The sequence below is a fragment of the Paramormyrops kingsleyae genome, chromosome 8 (assembly GCF_048594095.1).
Source record: "Paramormyrops kingsleyae isolate MSU_618 chromosome 8, PKINGS_0.4, whole genome shotgun sequence".
NCBI lineage: Eukaryota > Metazoa > Chordata > Actinopteri > Osteoglossiformes > Mormyridae > Paramormyrops > Paramormyrops kingsleyae.
The window spans coordinates 1,850,171-1,868,036 of NC_132804.1; the positions used below are offsets into that span (position 1 = coordinate 1,850,171).

Consider the following 17,866-nt stretch of genomic DNA (forward strand, 5'->3'; position numbering starts at 1 on the left):
CAGCATGTAGCTTGTGATACGGGGCTGCTATGGCTCAGCATGTAGCTTGTGATACGGGGCTGCTATGGCTCAGCATGTAGCTTGTGATGCGGGGCTGCTATGGCTCAGCATGTAGCTTGTGATGCGGGGCTGCTATGGCTCAGCATGTAGCTTGTGATGCGGGGCTGCTATGGCTCAGCATGTAGCTTGTGATGCGGGGCTGCTATGGCTCAGCATGTAGCTTGTGATGCGGGGCTGCTATGGCTCAGCATGTAGCTTGTGATGCGGGGCTGCTATGGCTCAGCATGTAGCTTGTGATGCGGGGCTGCTATGGCTCAGCATGTAGCTTGTGATGCGGGGCTGCTATGGCTCAGCATGTAGCTTGTGATGCGGGGCTGCTATGGCTCAGCATGTAGCTTGTGATATGAAATAAGAGCTGATGTTTCGCTAAAGATAATTGACTTATTGCTGCCGTGTAGCCATGCTTCAAAAATAGGGACTGTTTTAGAGTTTGCTTGCAAAATAACAATGAGTGTCATAAATATTCTATTCTCTATTAATTGTGACTCCCAAACCTGGCATTAAGCTTTAAAATGGGGCTTCAAGACTGATTTAAAAAATGTTTCAAGAGGGGAAAGTTATTGCCACTAAAATTGCTTGATTGTTAAACATGAATCCCCTGAGCGAGGTCAGTGTACACTGGTCGTCTCATTGTACATAACTACAGTCCAAATATATGTTTTTTTTCGTGTGTGTGTGTGTGTGTGTGTGTGTGTGTGTGTTTTAATTCATGCACTTGTCCCAGGTAAATGCTCTGCTGTATAAATGGATAAAGTTGCAATTTTCATTAGATAATTAGATCCACTGCATTGATTGCAAAGGAACATGAAGTGCTCGGGTACAAACAAAAAAATACAGAGGGCAATGACAGAACGCAAAGTGTATAATGCACAACCCATTTTAATGCATTTGTGTTAAAACAGCTGTTTCACTGCACAGGGCGTCCCCTGCCTGGCTCCTCACTGCACAGGGCGTCCCCTGCCTGGCTCCTCACTGCACAGGGCGTCCCCTGCCTGGCTCCTCACTGCACAGGGCGTCCCCTGCCTGGCTCCTCACTGCACAGGGCGTCCCCTGCCTGGCTCCTCACTGCACAGGGCGTCCCCTGCCTGGCTCCTCACTGCACAGGGCGTCCCCTGCCTGGCTCCTCACTGCACAGGGCGTCCCCTGCCTGGCTCCTCACTGCACAGGGCGTCCCCTGCCTGGCTCCTAGTCACAGAGCTTACTGGATGTATCTGCTCGACGGCCTGATGTGTCTCAGCAGCTTACGATTCCACAAGGGCCCTGGTTCAAATCCCATGGTCGGCAGATTGATACCACTGCTGGGCCCTTGAGCAAGGCCCTTAACTGCTGCCGAACCCTGTAATGTGACTCCAATTCTTGCTCCCACTTGTATGTGTGTCTCATGGAGAGCAAGACGGAATTTCCCCATGTGGATGAATGAAGTGTCACTAAAAGTACATTTTGCATCTGTACTGAACAGTTTGACACTTGTCGTCCAGCATCAGCTTCTGCTGTGTGTAGATTCAGCATATGAATGATATTCCAGGACATTCCTGAGTGGTTGGCTTGTGTGTTGTGTGACTCTCATAAACTCACCTCACTGCTGTTACCATGGCAATGAGCTGTGGGGTGCCCCCCCACCCCCATCCTCTCCACATGCAGAAGCTCATTGTGTCTTTCCTCGCAACCCAGTAAGACTTGGAGCCCATTTTTTGCCCCAGTGATGGGAGAATGAAATGGGCCTCTATGTAATTTACTTCAATGGCCGTTTGAAGATATCTGGTTAAAAATGTGGCCTTATAATGGATGTATGAAAGTATTCATCCTCTGATGTTGCCTTAACCAGCATATGACCATGTTTTGGGGCCCAAAATTATTTCCAGCGCATCTAACATTGACACACTGCCATTCTTTCTTTTAGTTCATATCATGCGACAATATTGCATTTTATATGCATTTACTTAACGAAGCAGACATTTCTGTCCAAGTGAAGCAAAAGAACCTTACAAGCAAGAGTGCAGCTCTGCTGAGTTCCCACTAAAAAGTGTAAAAAGTACTGCAGAGTGCAGACAATAATGCATGCAGTCCAAAAAGCAGAAAAATAAATGTAATGCTTTACATTTAAATAAGTTTAACGTCAACTCAGTGACCTGCGGCTGTGTTTCAGACCGGGGCTGTTAAACTATCCATATCCTCTAACGCTGATTATACAGAATCTTGCATCCCTACCAGGATGGATGGGATGCCAGTGAATGGGGGACATGGACAAGGTGAGGGGACGCCTCGTCCCCGGAGCCGGCAAAGCCGCGGCCGTCGACGTAATTAAAACCTCACAGCGGGGGGCGAGAGCGAGACGCCGGCAGCCACCCGGCAGTGGGAGCTGCTCAGCCTGCAATCAAAACTGACTTTTGTGGAGTTTCGAGGATGGTACCTACAGTTTTAACCTTAGGCCTTTAAAGCGCTGTTGTCTGAGGTTTGCAGATCTCATTCATAGCTCCGCTCATGTTCAGTCTATAGAAATGTGTCAGATCTAGTCTCGGATTTTTAAGGCACAGAAATACTCAAGTTTGCCTTAAGCCCAAAAAAAGAGTAAACTATTTGCTGCTCAGCTATTTAATATGATACAACATAAAGCACAAAAAAGCGAGTAGTTTAAATAAATTATGCTTCTTGACTGCAGTTTATGGTCTGCACAATCTGTGGGGAGACAGGCAGTCTAACTTCTGTTCTAATTTGGGAGACATCTGTATCTGCATGTCAAAACCTCGTGATGCAAACAAACTTCACGCACTGCACACCGCTGGAGCCTCCACGAAAGGCACCTCCCATGCGCCGCAGTGCAGCGCCGCAGTGCAGCGCCCGATGTGTCACGGCACGCGGCCAAAGGCCTGTCGCTCACAGCAGACCTCTGCGAACCGGACCTGGGGAGCAGAGGTCCTCAGAGTCATCGCCAGTCTGCAATTATCTCAGTGTCCATCTGAAGATTGCAGTCCTGATATTTATTATTGTCAGGGTCAGCTGCTGTTGTCCCAGTCTTTCGTGTCCCTTCCCCATTTGGCCAGCAGGTGCCGCTGGCCACCCTGTCCCTCCTGTCACCCTTTGTGTTTTCCTCTGCTCCCTGTCAGCTGCATGACTCAGAGTTGAGGATGCGGCTGCCTGTGAACCCCTATGTCATGTGTTCGAGTCCTGCCTCGTGTTTTTGTAGATTTTGTTCCCTTGTGTTTCAGTTGTATCAGTTTTCTACTCCCTGTGTTTTGATTTGTATTCGGTTTTGTTTTTTTTTCCTTTGTGTCCTTGATTGTGTTTTTACTGGTCTGTCATTCTCAGTGTTAGATTCTGTTTCCTTGTTTCTGCCAGTTTCTTAGTTTTCCCCTCCCAGTCCCTTGATTTAATTATTAGTTTAATCTGTGGCCTCTTTTCCCAAACCTTGTTAATTAGTCTCACCTGCCCTGTGTTACTCTTGTTACCCCTTAGTATTTAAGTTCCTGCCTCAGTTCAGTTCCCCAGTGGTTCATTGTATGTATGTGTTGGATGTCGGCCTAGCAGCTAAAATATGTGTGATGTGTGGTCCATAGTAAATGCATATTTTAATATTATTAGTCTAAACCATTTGAAATTACGCAAATTATACAAAATCTGTACGGCATACATTCAAGAAAGGTCATTTGTAGGAAAAAACTAATCAAATTTATCATGAAATATGATTGCTCTTTCTGACTCACTGCTGAGTGCTTTTGTAGGACTGAAAATAACTGTATAGGTAACTGATCCTGTTTCCAGAAGCTGTTTGTGTGCATCTGCCTCATTCTTTTCGCTTCCTCTATTGTCCAAATGCAAACTCGTGTCTTTCTGTTACAGTTCATTTGAGGAAAAATACTGTATGCGCACTGGATTCATGTGCAAATCTACAATTTCTAGAACAGACCAAATGAAACAATACAGAAGGCGTTGTCGATCTTACTGCATCTTTAAAATGCCACTTTGTGTTTTTGTTTAAATTTATTCTTTAATGTGGTTGATTCCTAATGTCCACTGATCTGAGGATAAGGGATTAAGTCCTGACGTTTATGGTGGAGAGTAACTGGCCAGCCAGTGTTGGCTGTAGACATGGGCTGCGGTGGATGGCTTCCCAATCCGATATGTTCATTCCCCAAAAAATATGAGGTACTTTAATCTGACTTCACTGAAATACATACATGTTACATACATTCTTTTATAGGTTTTTTTTTGTTTGTTTAAGAAAAGCAGAAACATTTTTTGTACCTGCTTAAAAGGCCTTTGCGTTTATTCAGGCATATTTCTTACCATCAACTGTTGATCACCGGGGTTATGATATTATGATGTTAGCTAACAGCCAGACCTATTTTAGACTTATATCTGGTGGCTAACCCCACCATTTATTTCATCTCATCTCAGCCTGCTTCCTGAGACTTGCAGCAAGTGAGGAATGCTGTCCCAGAATCAGCCCGGTCTTCCGTAGCCCCCCCCCCCCCCGGGGGGCAGGGGGGTTGGGTGCGCTGTGATGGGGAGGTGAGGGAAATTAATGTCTCTCGCCCTCCTGCCGAATACTCCATGTTGGCTGACTGAAAATCCCATTACAGCCATTCGCCTAGAAAGATTAGAGCAGCTACCGCAAACTCAGGGGTGAAAAAAGATTTAATAAACCCTATGTTTCTGAAAACACCCCAGACAAATACAGCCAAACTGTGTTTTGAAATGAACTGGAATCAGTCATAGAAATGTGGAGTTAACATAGCTGAATTGATTAAATGATCGCAGCAAAACAAAAATCTTTCCAACACCCTCTCCGCTCCTTCCCTGCTGGCTCTCGGAGTCTCTTTGACCTTTTCTTCCCCGCTTAAAGCAAATTCCATCAGCAATTGAACTTTAAACCTTATATTTGTCATTCTGGTCTATTTTCCACACTGATATTTTGAGTTGGTAATGATTAAGCTTCTGGACTACTGTTTATTGTGATTCATTATATCAAGCAGGCTTGTGTATTATTTACATGTGTTTGATGTTATTCACAAAAGATTAGTACAGTGTGACTGAGATTAGTGACGGTTATAGAGACGTTTGAACATCTGGCTGGCAGAGGGAAGCTGCAGAAGCTCGTTCTCCTCACCCTGGCCGCCTGTCTCTCTCTCCTGGCTTGATGAAGACAGTCAGCATCTCACAGACGGTCAGGCTGGACTGGAGATGCAGCAGCTGGGTCTCTCTTTTTGTCCATGAAGAAGATTTTCAATGTCTCATCTCACCATCGAACGCTGGTCGGGTCCCCAGATCAAGACGTCTTGGTTATTTCAGTTACTTGTTGGGAAAAAAAGAAAAGCGACACTCCCTTGTCTGTACTTAATACATTTCTCCTTATTATGCAGGGATCACACATAAACAACGGTCCCTGCTTCTTTAGAGAAAGGATAATGTTTCCTTCCTGGACTGTGCTGTCTTCTACTCCTTTTTTGATGTTAATTAGGCTTACCTTGTTATTTCACACACAGATATCCTCACTGCTGCCCTACAGCTGTCTCATTAGCATCTCTTTCAATATTCAGTGTATTTTTCAGTGTTTCGCATTCCGACCTTGATCAAATTAAACTGCTATTTGCCCTGAAATAAGGCGAATTTAAGGTTACTAATGCTAACCATTTTGACAATGCTAGATTTGAATTTTAGGGTGATTTGTCATTGATTATAGCAGCTATTTGTAATAAATTGTATTGTTGTTCTAGTTTGAAGCGTTTTCAGGAGATACTGCCTTCATCCAGCTGTAATTTATTGACAAAAAGACTTCAACCAAACTTCTAACAGCTGCTGCAAACTAATTGTTACTGCTGTAGGTTGACATCTAACCTGCCGTGATGAGAGTCTGCTTTCTGTCTCAGTGAGTCAAGGTAATCGATGCAGCGCAAGGCCTGACTTTCTGTCTCAGTGAGTCAAGGTAATCGATGCAGTGCAAGGTCTGACTTTCTGTCTCAGTGAGTCAAGGTAATCGATGCAGTGCAAGGCCTGAGCTCACTTCCCACAGATGGCTGTTCAGCCAGGTTTCACTGCTCTCCAGTGTCCCATGCAGGATCCCTCAGTGTCGTAGGGTTCATTAAGGATTCCACCATTACAGTAGCACCCTAAATGCCCGCTGAGTGTAGACAGCAGAGATGAATGGCCTCTGAGGCAGATGTAATGGTTTGCAGGAATGATGCTTATCGCTCACCCTGGGGTTTCTGCTTTTTGGTAATGCAGTTTGACGGAGCTCAAAGTAGAGGCTTCCTTTAAAAATGGCTAGCATGAGAAGACACGAAACATTGCACCATCCATCTGCAATACCACTTTCGAAATTCTAATTAGTTTTATGATGTCAGGGATGACTTCTGGACATTCTCAAGTACACGATATTAACCAGTAATGCTTCTGGTGAGTACTTTTCAGTACATAATCAAGTATGGATTTCGAGTAGCTGACCATACACTAATCCTTGTAAGTGCATGATCAGGGTACTGTTCTGCTCCCACTTGGGGACATCACCATCAAACACCCCAGTCAGTAGCAGAGTTGGGGATTCAAGTCACTGACTTATGACCCGCCTTGGACTCAAGTCACAAATTTGATGACTTGTGACTCAACTTGGTAAAACTGCTGGTAAGACTCTCTGCTGTCTGCATTTTTATTTGGCTGCATGTAAAGTCTCCTGAGAGAGTTTGTTAGAAAGATGTGTCACTCTCTACAAATACATGGACATAAAACTGTGTGAGGATAATCGCACGTGGACACTCTCAACCTATCTCTGGCTATGAAGAATGTATCCTAAAATGTACTGCGGTAGGTTTTTGCTGCAGCAAGTTTTAATCACTTAAGGTAAAAAACAGACATAGGTAGAGACTCAAGTTACATGAGTCTCAACTTGACTTGGACTTGAGTCAGAAATTTGATGACTTGTCACTTAGTAAAAATTATGGAAAGACTTTGATTCAATTTGGACTTGAGGGCAAATGACATGAGACTCAATTCAGACTTCAATGTTTTAACTCGAGACTTGACTCAGACTTGCCAAGGTATGACTCGTTCCCATCCCACTCAACCTTTGCTTGGGATGAGCGATTTAAGCAAAAAAAAAATTACTTGAACTTCTCACAGCTTCCGAGTTTAGTTTTTTTAGATGCTGAACTTGTACTGAAGCAATTTAGGCACCTTTGTCTGACCTGAAACTTTCCATTGTCACTTTGTGGAATGAGCATGTGGGACATCTGCCAGTCCTGTGGTTTTCTGAGACATCACTGTCCCCTGCTTTGGTTTTTAAGTGCTGTGCTAAATTTCACCTCTGTCTGCTACCAAATGAGCACCATAGATCTAAGGGGCAAGAAAATACTAGAGGTGTCCCCTTTCTGCAGAATCGGTGTTACTTTATTGAGAGATCTCTCATAGTAACCACAAGTGCAAATATAATTACTGATTTACATTTTTACAGAGAGAGCTCTCAGGGTGATTCTAGGAAGGCATCTACAGCCACCCCCTACAGCGTCCTGACCTGTTTGATGGTGCCACTTTATGGGAGTTTTATTGCAAAGATCATTGGCTCTCCCATCCGCAATAGAGGTGGCCCCTGGGACACCCCACCCCCCCCACACACAGAACCCCACAGGTGTGTGGGACCGTGCTAGTGACCCCAGCTGGTACTAGTCAGTATTCTTGTACCAAATACCAATGTCTGCTGGTGTGAGGCCACCCACACTCAAGCAAGCTGCTGACAGACAGAGTCATGCGCTTCGTGGGAAATATGACCACAAAAGCCCGTAATCACCATCCAACCAGCGACATAATCTTTCACCATGCAGTGTGCTGCATGAAGATGTGTTCATTCATTCTCGCCTACATACAGGTGCCATTTACCCCACAGGACATTCTAGCTGATCTCAGTGCTGGATGTGATTCACTGGACATATCGGAGGAATCATTGCAAAGGTCTTTTCAGTCTAATGTAGACATCCAGTTATTCTAGGCAGAAACTAAAACCAGTGAATGTAGGTACAGGGCTACAGCTCGTTCTGACATTTACATTACTGATTAATGGAAGCCTAGGACATGCTTCTTCACCAGTACAGGCTCCCAGTGAGCCTGGGGGCCACGGGACACCACTATGGGGAATAGGAAGCCCATCAGCACATGCAGACCACATGCTGTTAGCCTGTGAATGGAAATGAGAGTCCCTGGTGGGAAGCCACAAGACAGTGGGGGGAACGTGTAAGGCAGCAGCTGCAGCTACAGAGGCAAGAGGCCGCAGGGATGTTCACTGACTCACCACAGTGGACAGCAAAAATCCCAGGATGTCAAAAAGGAGGATTTACATGCTGTCCAAACCAGGTTATGGGAGACGGAAATTTGACGCTGTCAGCAGAAGGGTGGATTACACAGGATCCTTTTAATGTGTGAGGTACACTAAATATCATCACTTGGATGTTGCTGCTGGAAGATGCTGCATGTAGTCATATTGACAGGGTGTAGTTGTATTGATAGGGTGTAGTTGTATTGATAGGGTGTAGTCATATTGACAGGGTGTAGTCGTATTGAAAGGGTGTAGCCGTATTGACAGGGTGTAGTCGTATTGACAGGGTGTAGTCATATTGATATGGTATAGTCATATTGACAGGGTGTAGTTGTATTGATAGGGTGTAGTTGTATTGATAGGGTGTAGTCATATTGACAGGGTGTAGTTATATTGACAGGGTGTAGTTGTATTGACAGGGTGTAGTCGTATTGACAGGGTGTAGTCATATTGACAGGGTGTAGTCATATTGATATGGTATAGTCATATTGACAGGGTGTAGTTGTATTGATAGGGTGTAGTTGTATTGATAGGGTGTAGTCATATTGACAGGGTGTAGTCATATTGACAGGCCGGCGTCCTCATCCCTCTGTTCCATTCATTACAGTCTGCATCCACAGCACAGATGGCTTTGAATGCAGAGTTTGTGCTTGGTGTCTAATTACTGGCACAGCTTACTGCTCATGCATTAACTGTAACCACTGGTTTAAAAGGAGCTCAAAGCAGCACGAAACAAAACATTTGGGCTCCTGATGCCAAAAAGCATGACGTATTACATTCCTAGCTTTTAAAGTGCTTTGTTTTGCCCGTCGTTGTGCACATTATAAGGTTTCAGCTGCAGTCTGCAGTGGCAGCTCTTTGCCAGGCATGCACGACTTTAGTGAAGGCGTGTCAAGATGCATCTAGCACCTACTGTCAAATTAATGTGGGTTTCAGCCAATTTGAAGATGATCCCAAGCAAACACAGGTGAGGTAAGAGCCCCCATGCTGGGCCACAAAAGCGGGCAGCCCGGGGGCTGCTCAGCACTGGAGGAAACCAGGGTCCTGCTGCCCGGCCAAGGGGACGGAGAGAGGGTCCGCAGATCAGAGCAGTGGGATGAGGATGTCCAGGTAGTACCGCTGGGAAAAGCCGCATGGCTTCCGCCAGTCACTGCTGCAGCCACAAATCATACCTCACACTTAACAAATGCCACAAACTGTGCTTTTACAGTTTTTCTTGATTACTTTGTAGCACTCCTCAAATGACAGGCAACATTTGCAAAACAAGTAGTGTAATCCCCACATCATGATGTCATTTTTGTACAAAAGAACATCAATTCTCATTGCTTCACACAAAGTTCCAAATGTTTGAGTTAGGGGTGTCAAAGTTAACACATTAATGCCTGTGATCAATTAAAAAAATATAACACGTTATTGCTTTTTAATCATGTTAATGCACCCTCATACAGCCTGCTGTAGATCCCTGTCCGGGGTCAGGACAATGCATTTGTTGAGCTTTCTGTACCACTTTGTTCATCAGAACATCATTTATCATTGCTTCACACAGATTCCTAAATGTCTTAGTGCATATATGCAAATGTTTTTGTACAATTGCCATCATTTGGCAGAATTTTTAGTTGCTTTGGTCTCGTTGGTCAAAATAGATTATGTAGGTCCCCACTGTAATAATTTTACACCCAAAACTATATAAGTATGTGATCATCTTGTTAACCACCACATGCAAAACAGTTTACCAACCTTTCAAAATGATTAAAAATGTATTCTTTGAATTGCAGAGGGACGGCATTGTTTTTGCTTCCCACAGTACATGATTTTGTTGTTCTTGTATTGTCATGTTATTATTTTTTGTATTATACAGTGCTGTGTGACTTTTTTTGTTCTGTGTCATGAGATCTGCAGAAGTTACATGTGCATGTGAGTGCTTTCACTTGCACTTTGCAGTGTTGAAACTGGTGTCTTTGGCATGAACTAGTGTCAGTTTGCTAAAGAAAAATAATCAGCCAGTGACAATGACAGTCAGAAACAACTATCATTCAGAATCGTGGCGATCAGGACCATACTTACACTGATATACTGATAGTATATCTACTGTAAGCATTTTGACTCTCATGGTTAAAACAATGCCGATTGTACTTTTGATTTTGGTGGCACTGACTAATTCATTGCTGGAATTAGTTGCTTTTGAGAAAGGAGCTAATTGTTTTGGGTAAATTACAGGCTTTTGCAGCTAAACTATGGTGTTGTACTGTATGCATGAAGTGTTCTGAGAAATGGTCCTATAGTCTTGCGAATGTTAAGTATTTTTCATAAAACATGCCAAAGCAATCGAGAAAAATAGTAAATGGAAAATGAAATGCAATGGTAATATACCCCACGACCCTGACCAGCGTGAGTGCTTGAAAGATCGATGGATGGACAATCTGTTAAATACTTTGCTCTTTAGCTGCCTGTTTGGTATGTCATCACTTTACACAAAAATGGGCTACTATAAGAAATGGGCAGCTATAACAAATGGGCTACTATAACAGATTCAAGCTCCAAGTTATATCATTGGTACAAATACAAATGTCACCCCAATAAATTCTGGCATTTGGAATAAAGAAAATACATACATTTTATATGTAGGAATTAAGCAGATTAACAGTAGACTGGGATTTAGTATCTATTTTTAATCCAGTTACCCACCCATCTGACCCCCACACCAATCCTCTCACAGTTCTATTACTCTTAGTTTTTGCTGAAAATTTTGAAAGCCATTTAGACATTTAATTTTTAAACAGTAAAAAAACCTGTAACGACTTCAGGCCATTGACTCTTGTTGATTGCGGATTGGCGGTTCCTGAGTGCGTACTGAGCGCGACCTTCTCTTCCGAGGTTCCTGAGCAAACTGTCGCCGAAAGCAGCAGGTGGCTTCCGAAGAGTCCGCTGCTTAGTGTCCCCTCCTGCTGGGAATCCCCCGACACTCAGGCCACAGGACGCCACTAAGAGGCTGCGGAGATGCTTCCGGAAACTGTGTCCCTTCCGCCGGGACTCAGGACGCGCAGGTGAGCGCCAGGTCGCGAGAGGAAGCCCTGATCCGCCACATCGCCATCTAGGAGGTGCCCTCTGCATCCCTGAGACCAGGGGGAGGAGCCAGTGCCACAGGTCTTTAGTCATTCGATGATTCAACAAGCAGCAGCACCAGCAAAGGCCTGTTAGCAGATGTTCATTAGGTCCGTAATGACCAGGGGTTTTCAACCAAGATCCTACAAATGAAAACAGACCAAAGGTAGGGCCGCCCGTAAACCTAATATGAGGTCCTGTTAGAAAATTTTTGTGTTGTTCAATTGAGAAGGTAACGATTTACAGACCCAAGGTTGAACTGCTTTTCTCTGAGGTTTCCCACTCTGGAGAATGATGAATTTAAAAGGCAGAATACATTCTGAGCACAAACAGAGGACAAAAGCTGTGCCGGAGCCTGCTGGCTTTACTGTGTTCAGGTACCGAGCCGCTGGTGACGTCTAAAGCCGCATTTAAGCTCATCTTTTAAATCTCTGAAAGAAGCACAGGCAGCTACACCTCAGAGTTGAATTTACATAAATTAGCATTTTGCCTATGCAGTGCAAGGGCTTAAGTTCTGATTATTTCGTTTAAATGTTAAAATTCCTGAGGGAACTTTTTAAAAATAATAATACCCCAAAGATGATCTCCTACAAGGAAATAAGTGGAATTTAGCCCCTTTGAAGTGGACACAGCGCCACCTAGTGCTATATAAACTGAACTGCTATTTGTTGTTTTTTTTCTCTGGTTCTTACAGTTGGCAAACAAGACTACAATGCACAAAACCAGCAAAGGCTGAATGTGTTGACGATCATGTTTATTAAATTTCATTGCCTAGAGTAAGCTGCCCAATCCATTTCAAGTGGAGGCCAGATTATGAAAACTAAAGCAATTCTGAAGCCAGAGCATTTTTCTCTAGAAGCACGAGGAGATACGGGGATGACAGTAGGAAGGGCTGTGACAGCTGGCCACTATCTTCAGTACATGGTTCCATCTTCGGCAACTAATTATAACTAATTATAATTGGGCATTAACACTGATACAGTGGGACAAACAGGAAGAACTGGCATATTATGCAGGCCCAGTGAAATGGTAATCCAAATTATATCTCTTTTAATTAGTTGGAGAGAGCCAATCAACAAGCCAGTAAAAACAACTGTTGCACCCAGGGGGAGGGGGCGCTAATCAGACAGGGGTAATTTAGGGTTAATGCGGTAATTTAGCGTTTAGATTCAGCGTTCATGTTTAACGTCTTCTTGAGGCCTGATCGCTCGAGGGCGCTGACAGTGGCTTCTGGGTTTATTTGTCCACATGAACACCAGCCACCATGCAGGTGGATCTGGTGGAGGAAGAAAGACAGAAATATGTTGGATCGAACCTGGTGCTAAGGTCCAGGCGACTGTTCCAGAGGGTCTCTGTCTCAAGGCCAGCCACACACACCCGGAAGGTACGTCTGTAGGTCAGTGTCAGCCAGCCCACCCGCTATTCCGGCCGATCCGATCCCTTCTGGAGTTCCATATCCTTTTTCCAGGTAGCAGATAAAAAGGGAAACAAGAAATATGCATTCTGGAGAGGAAAGTCCAGGAGGAAACCAGCCGAAAGAAGCAGAGGGACATCAAGGCAGAGCGTAGAGCAGCTGCAGGGCCAGGTGAGGCCAAGGATGAGGCCTGGGGGGTCCTAACCCCACCATGATTAAAATGCCCGATGCAGATGTTCAGGCGAGAGCCGCGGCTGTGGTCCACTTCCTGTAAGAACGTTAATGCTTCACCTCCCACAAATGTCTCATCTGAGCAGAGCATAGCAGGATGGACCCACTCCTCCTCCTCCTCCTCCAGCCAGTGGCTGAAGGTCAGAGCCCAGAGAGCACTGAGAGAGCCTGAGCTTAACCCTCTATCACCACCCTCAGGTGGACGGCCTAATCGACGCCGTGGTGGACAGCTCCACACGCCTGATAGCGCGGCGCCAGTCAGAGCTGGAGCAGTGCCAGGAAGTGGGCGGGGAGATTCTGCAGAGCAGCAGCCAGTTCCAGAGGGTCTCTAGAAAGGCAGTGCACAGACACCACTGGAGGAACACAAGCGCCATCTGCTGGTGCTGCTAGGAGACAAGAACACGTCTCAGGCTCCGGAGCACCTCCACGTTTCATTTCATTTAGCTTTAGTTTCACATACATAATAGCAGTTTGAAAACAGCTAAAACACCTGCATAGAACAGCCCAGTAGAGACACGCTGCAGCAGCAAACATCCCAGACACATTCAGGCTTTAATACGGGGCTTGGCGACCAAAACAAAAATCATCGTTAAAAATGATGCATGAGCGTTAAAAAAGGTAGGTTACCTATTCGGTGAACTATTTTTGGTTCTATCAGCCCATCAGTCTGCTCTTAAGGCTTGCAGTGTTTGAAAATACAATGTGCTTTCCTATCAGAACAGTGTACTGCTCAATTATTAACATTTCAGCAAGAATGCCCTTGATTACTAGCCCTCAGTCCCTTTTTAAACATGTCCGATGTAAAGAATAAAATGTATCGTTTCAGTATCAATTAACACAGGGATCCCATATTGTATTTCTGCAAGATTATTTATTTACTGCTTGTCATTCCAACCTAGAGGCCCTACTTATGTAGTGTCTGGACAAATTATGTATTTGGATCCACATCAGCATGTAGGAGACAATAACCGTCCAAAGCTCAGCCAAAAATATATGAAAGGATGGACAAAAAAGGCATTTTATTTATACACAAAAAGTACAAACTATAAAAACATCAAATGTGGCATAATCATAGCTTGACGAGGATCTTGCAAATCCGTAGCAACAATATTTCAGAAAGGTGGTGGTGGGGGGGGTCATAACCAACGCATGGGGTCTACTGTCCATTTTCCATGGTGCAGTCTTGGGATTCATCGCTCTCTAGCTTTTCATCATCTGTTGAAATACAGAACCAACTCAGAGACACAGCAAAGGCACATTACTGAGAGCTATAATATCATACATACCGCACTGCACTTGCACTAATTACAAAACATTTCCGAGTCCCCAGACCGGGGTGGGGGGTTGGGCTCAGACACCAAAATCATTTTCAGCAAGGCAGTGGTGGAAGGCAGAACTCACCAGAGACACATGCTTTACGATTCCCAGTCCCAAGCCAGCCAGACTGGGCATGTCTCCCATGTGTGATTTTAAGAACTCCACCCACCGGGAAATTAAATATTTCAGCCCTGATATTCTCCTCCTTTGCTATTGCTGCTTACAGAACGAGCTTGCATCCGAGTGGCAGGCCTGTGGAGGCAGGCCTTGCAGGTGGCCGAACTCACACCCTGCCGACGTGCCCTCGAGGTCACAGCCCAAAAGCAGGGTGCCCCCTCAGCAGAGGAGGAGCACTACTTACTCTCGAGGGTCTGCTGCAGCTCGCGGATGGTGCTCAATAGCACATGGAACTGCTTCTTCCTCAGCTCGAGCTGCAGGTGGGGAGACAAAGGGTTAAATCTCCGCAGGTGAGGGGAGCCGCGAGTGAGGGGGCGCCCAGGGCTCCCTACGTCACCTTGTCCTCCACGTTCTCCTTGATGCGGGATAGCTGCTGCAGTTCTTTGTCTAGCGCCTTGAGCTGCCTGAAAGACAGTGACACCGGTCACCCGCACTGCACTCCACTGCACAGCTCTCATAAAATATGAGAAAACACTTTCACAAGCAGACACACGCAGACGTTACTCCCTGCTGCAATCCCTCACTCTGTCAGAGATGACATTCAAAGTCACTCTAGCTGGGGAGTAGCCTGCCTTTGGGTTACTCTCCACCCGTGGGCATTTCTAAATTAGTACAATTATACTAAATATATATATTTAAGCAGGCCATGCATGTAATGCAGACACCCCTAGCCCTCCAGGATTAGTTGGATTAGCTGGTTAGTTGCCTGGCGAAGTGTCTTGCTTAGTTAGCATTCACCCGGTTAGAGGTACACCAAGAGTGAGAAGGTGACTGGCTCCCTGGCAGAGGACATACTCACTTCATAGTTTCGTGTCTGTCTGGATGCTGCTGGATGACCTTGGCCAAGGCGTCATATTCTATAAAAACATGTTTCCTCTTTTAAAAATAACACTTAGAGAAGATTTATAGAATAAAGCCAGAAATACACAAGAGGAGCAACATTTTAGAACAAGTTACAGTAAATTCAGTAAAACTGTCAATGATGCACAAATACAAGACGACCTGTTTCAAACGACAGGCTCCCTGTTCACTTTCCATTTTAAAATTAGATACTTTTGCAGACTTTACTGGGGTGAAACCAATACATGTCGGCAGGGGGAGATTAGTGTGGGTGGTTTGCAAAGTCGCCCACCCCACCCCAAAAGATGCCACCCTGTCGGTTTGCCACTCCCCCCCGGCTATGACTAGACACCAACGCTTCTGCCTGCCACGTAGCCAACTACTCATCCGTGTTCAAAATGTCAAACAGCTTCACATATACTTTGCATTTTACTTTCTGTCCACATCTGGGATCCCTAATCAGGCCAATCAGATGAGGACTCATGTTCCTCCCATTGTAAGTGCTGGAAATGGGGAGGCAGCCTACATCAGTATTCCTTTCCCGGGATTAATGAAAGCCGCAGCCCCCCCCCCCCTTGGGTTTGGGACGTCACCCCTCAGCGTGTGCAGTGTGCATGATCGGGCACTGACAACTGGCTCACAACGCGACTACATCTCAAACATTAATAAGTATAAATAGAAATATGCAGATATAAATGTTGACCGTGGGGACGGGGTTAGTGCTGGTGGTTTGCAAAGTCATTCAGAATTATACATATATTTATTTTAAGTAAGTGTTGTCCTGTGTTCAGTTACTGAATATTCATCATGTCGTTACTCTATCTGCAGAAGGGATCATCTCATTGTACTCAGTACGAGTATAAAGGAAAATAAACCTTGAGTCCTTCTAAAGAAAAAAGTTAATTGTTTTTTTTTGGAGTCCACAGTAGGCCAATTTGTTGCAATAGTCTGGAAACAGGGGAATATTTCCACACTTTTTCCTTTTTCCACAGACATTCACACCAAAATCCATACTTTTCCATAATATGAAGGAACCCAGATATAATGGTTTAACTGGAACATTTTAAATACCCTTCAGGTTATGAGGCCATATTTTTCAGTTATACAGCTTTATCAATATAATATAAATATAAAATATAAATAAAAACAGTCATCTGTTTAATGACCCCTGCATGACCGGGCACCATCGTACCCTGTCGATTTTTCCGGATGCGCTTGGCTCTGAGAATCTCCTTTTTGCATTCTGCAATCTTGTCATGGGCAGATGTAATGCTTTGCTCTGTAACAGGGAAAAAAGTTTAGCTTTAAGAAAAGGCCAAAAATACAGTGATAGTCTGCATATTATTCACGAGGCTCCAACACTCAACTTACCAATATCAGCATAGATTTTCTCATAGTTTTCCATTTCCCTGAGGTTCATATTATAGACCAGAACAGTCTTTCCCATTGAGAACTCACACTGTGCCAGAGTTCCCAGCATCCGCTGGTATTGCGTAAACCTGCAAAGAGATGCATGAGGATTAACGACATCAATACTATGGTAGAGACCAATATTCCCAGCCAGCCAATGGGATACAAATACTGTGGGTGGAATATACAATTGCATTGTGTTTGGTTGCAAAGGTTCTCATATCTCAAGATACACAGCAAACCCATTACAAGGGAAACTGTAAAAAATTCCAAGTGCGAATCTGGGGGGGCTGGATATGTAAATAAATACACTTCCAGTTATGTTACCCTTCCTCGGGTGATCCACCGGAGTTGCACCATTTTGTGAAGCTTTTCAGGAGAACATTGATGCGTCGGTCGTCGCCAGCTCCGTCGCCGTCAATCAGGAGGCGTTTCCGAATAACTTCGTCTGTAAATCAACAAAAAAGGTCAATATGTTCCTGTGAGCACATCACACACCCGTAGGGGCAATTTAAAATCACCATATCGCCACCTTGCCAACTACGATTATTACTTTAACTAGCAGGCTGTGCAACTATTCAGTAATAGCGAACTGTTGTTAGACACCTAATTAATAAAACAAACTAGCCCGCATTTTTTTCCATAGAGGACCCTTACGTACTCATGCTAAATTACTATTAACCGTGTGGCTAGCTGCCAAATGAAAGACCACTAATCTTGGTTTACTGTTCAAGATCCCTCTTCGCATAACACGCACACAGATTTTTAACCACCGTATCCAGCTGCCAATTAATAAACTAAAGATCAATCGGAATAATTGGTTAATGGCAGAGTCAGATCAAAGTTACTCACCATCTGTAACAGCCCCCATTTGTTCAATGGTGCCCGTCTGCTTCAAATAAAACTTTATTGTCCGCTTTGACAGACATTCCCTTAATGGACGCTAGCTACGTGCGCAGCTCGACGGGGCTGATTGGTCGAGAATGATAGTTCTCGTGTGCTTAAATGTGAGAAAC

At 44.6% G+C, this 17,866-nt stretch overlaps 2 protein-coding genes across 3 annotated transcripts; one reads left to right on the forward strand and one right to left on the reverse strand.

The window, feature by feature from the left end:
- The first annotated feature begins 9,366 nt into the window (after nt 1–9,366).
- Nucleotides 9,367–14,008, forward strand: LOC111834552 (putative uncharacterized protein C3orf49). The gene is made up of 5 exons (XM_023793976.2): nt 9,367–9,469; nt 11,234–11,403; nt 12,721–12,845; nt 12,930–13,046; nt 13,305–14,008. Exons 1-5 carry the CDS (start codon nt 9,456–9,458, stop codon nt 13,494–13,496), a joined length of 618 nt encoding a protein of 205 aa, XP_023649744.2. The 5' UTR covers nt 9,367–9,455; the 3' UTR covers nt 13,497–14,008.
- Nucleotides 14,009–14,108: 100 nt separating this feature from the next.
- On the reverse strand, nt 14,109–17,829 carry thoc7 (THO complex 7). Of its 2 annotated transcripts, none has more exons than XM_023793977.1 (8): nt 17,703–17,829; nt 17,178–17,298; nt 16,812–16,939; nt 16,633–16,719; nt 15,400–15,457; nt 14,938–15,004; nt 14,785–14,854; nt 14,109–14,321 (listed from the first exon to the last, which is right to left on the reverse strand). In XM_023793977.1, the coding sequence occupies exons 1-8, from the start codon at nt 17,719–17,721 to the stop codon at nt 14,263–14,265; spliced, it is 609 nt and encodes a 202-aa protein (XP_023649745.1). In that variant the 5' UTR covers nt 17,722–17,829; the 3' UTR covers nt 14,109–14,262. The 2 variants fall into 2 exon arrangements, with proteins under 2 accessions (XP_023649745.1, XP_023649746.1); XM_023793978.2 differs by lacking the exon at nt 17,703–17,829 and adding an exon at nt 17,512–17,620.
- Between the last annotated feature and the right edge of the window lie 37 nt (nt 17,830–17,866).

Excerpts from the sequence above, each read along its gene's own strand:
- LOC111834552 (XM_023793976.2), top strand. Across the intron at positions 11,404-12,720 it reads CCGGGACTCAGGACGCGCAG|CCACCATGCAGGTGGATCTG; the intron begins GTGAGCGCCAGG and ends CATGAACACCAG. Across the intron at positions 12,846-12,929 it reads CAGCCACACACACCCGGAAG|GTAGCAGATAAAAAGGGAAA; the intron begins GTACGTCTGTAG and ends TCCTTTTTCCAG.
- thoc7 (XM_023793977.1), bottom strand. Across the intron at positions 15,005-15,399 it reads GACAGACACGAAACTATGAA|GCAGCTCAAGGCGCTAGACA; the intron begins GTGAGTATGTCC and ends ACTGTCTTTCAG. Across the intron at positions 14,855-14,937 it reads AGGAGAACGTGGAGGACAAG|CTCGAGCTGAGGAAGAAGCA; the intron begins GTGACGTAGGGA and ends CCCCACCTGCAG.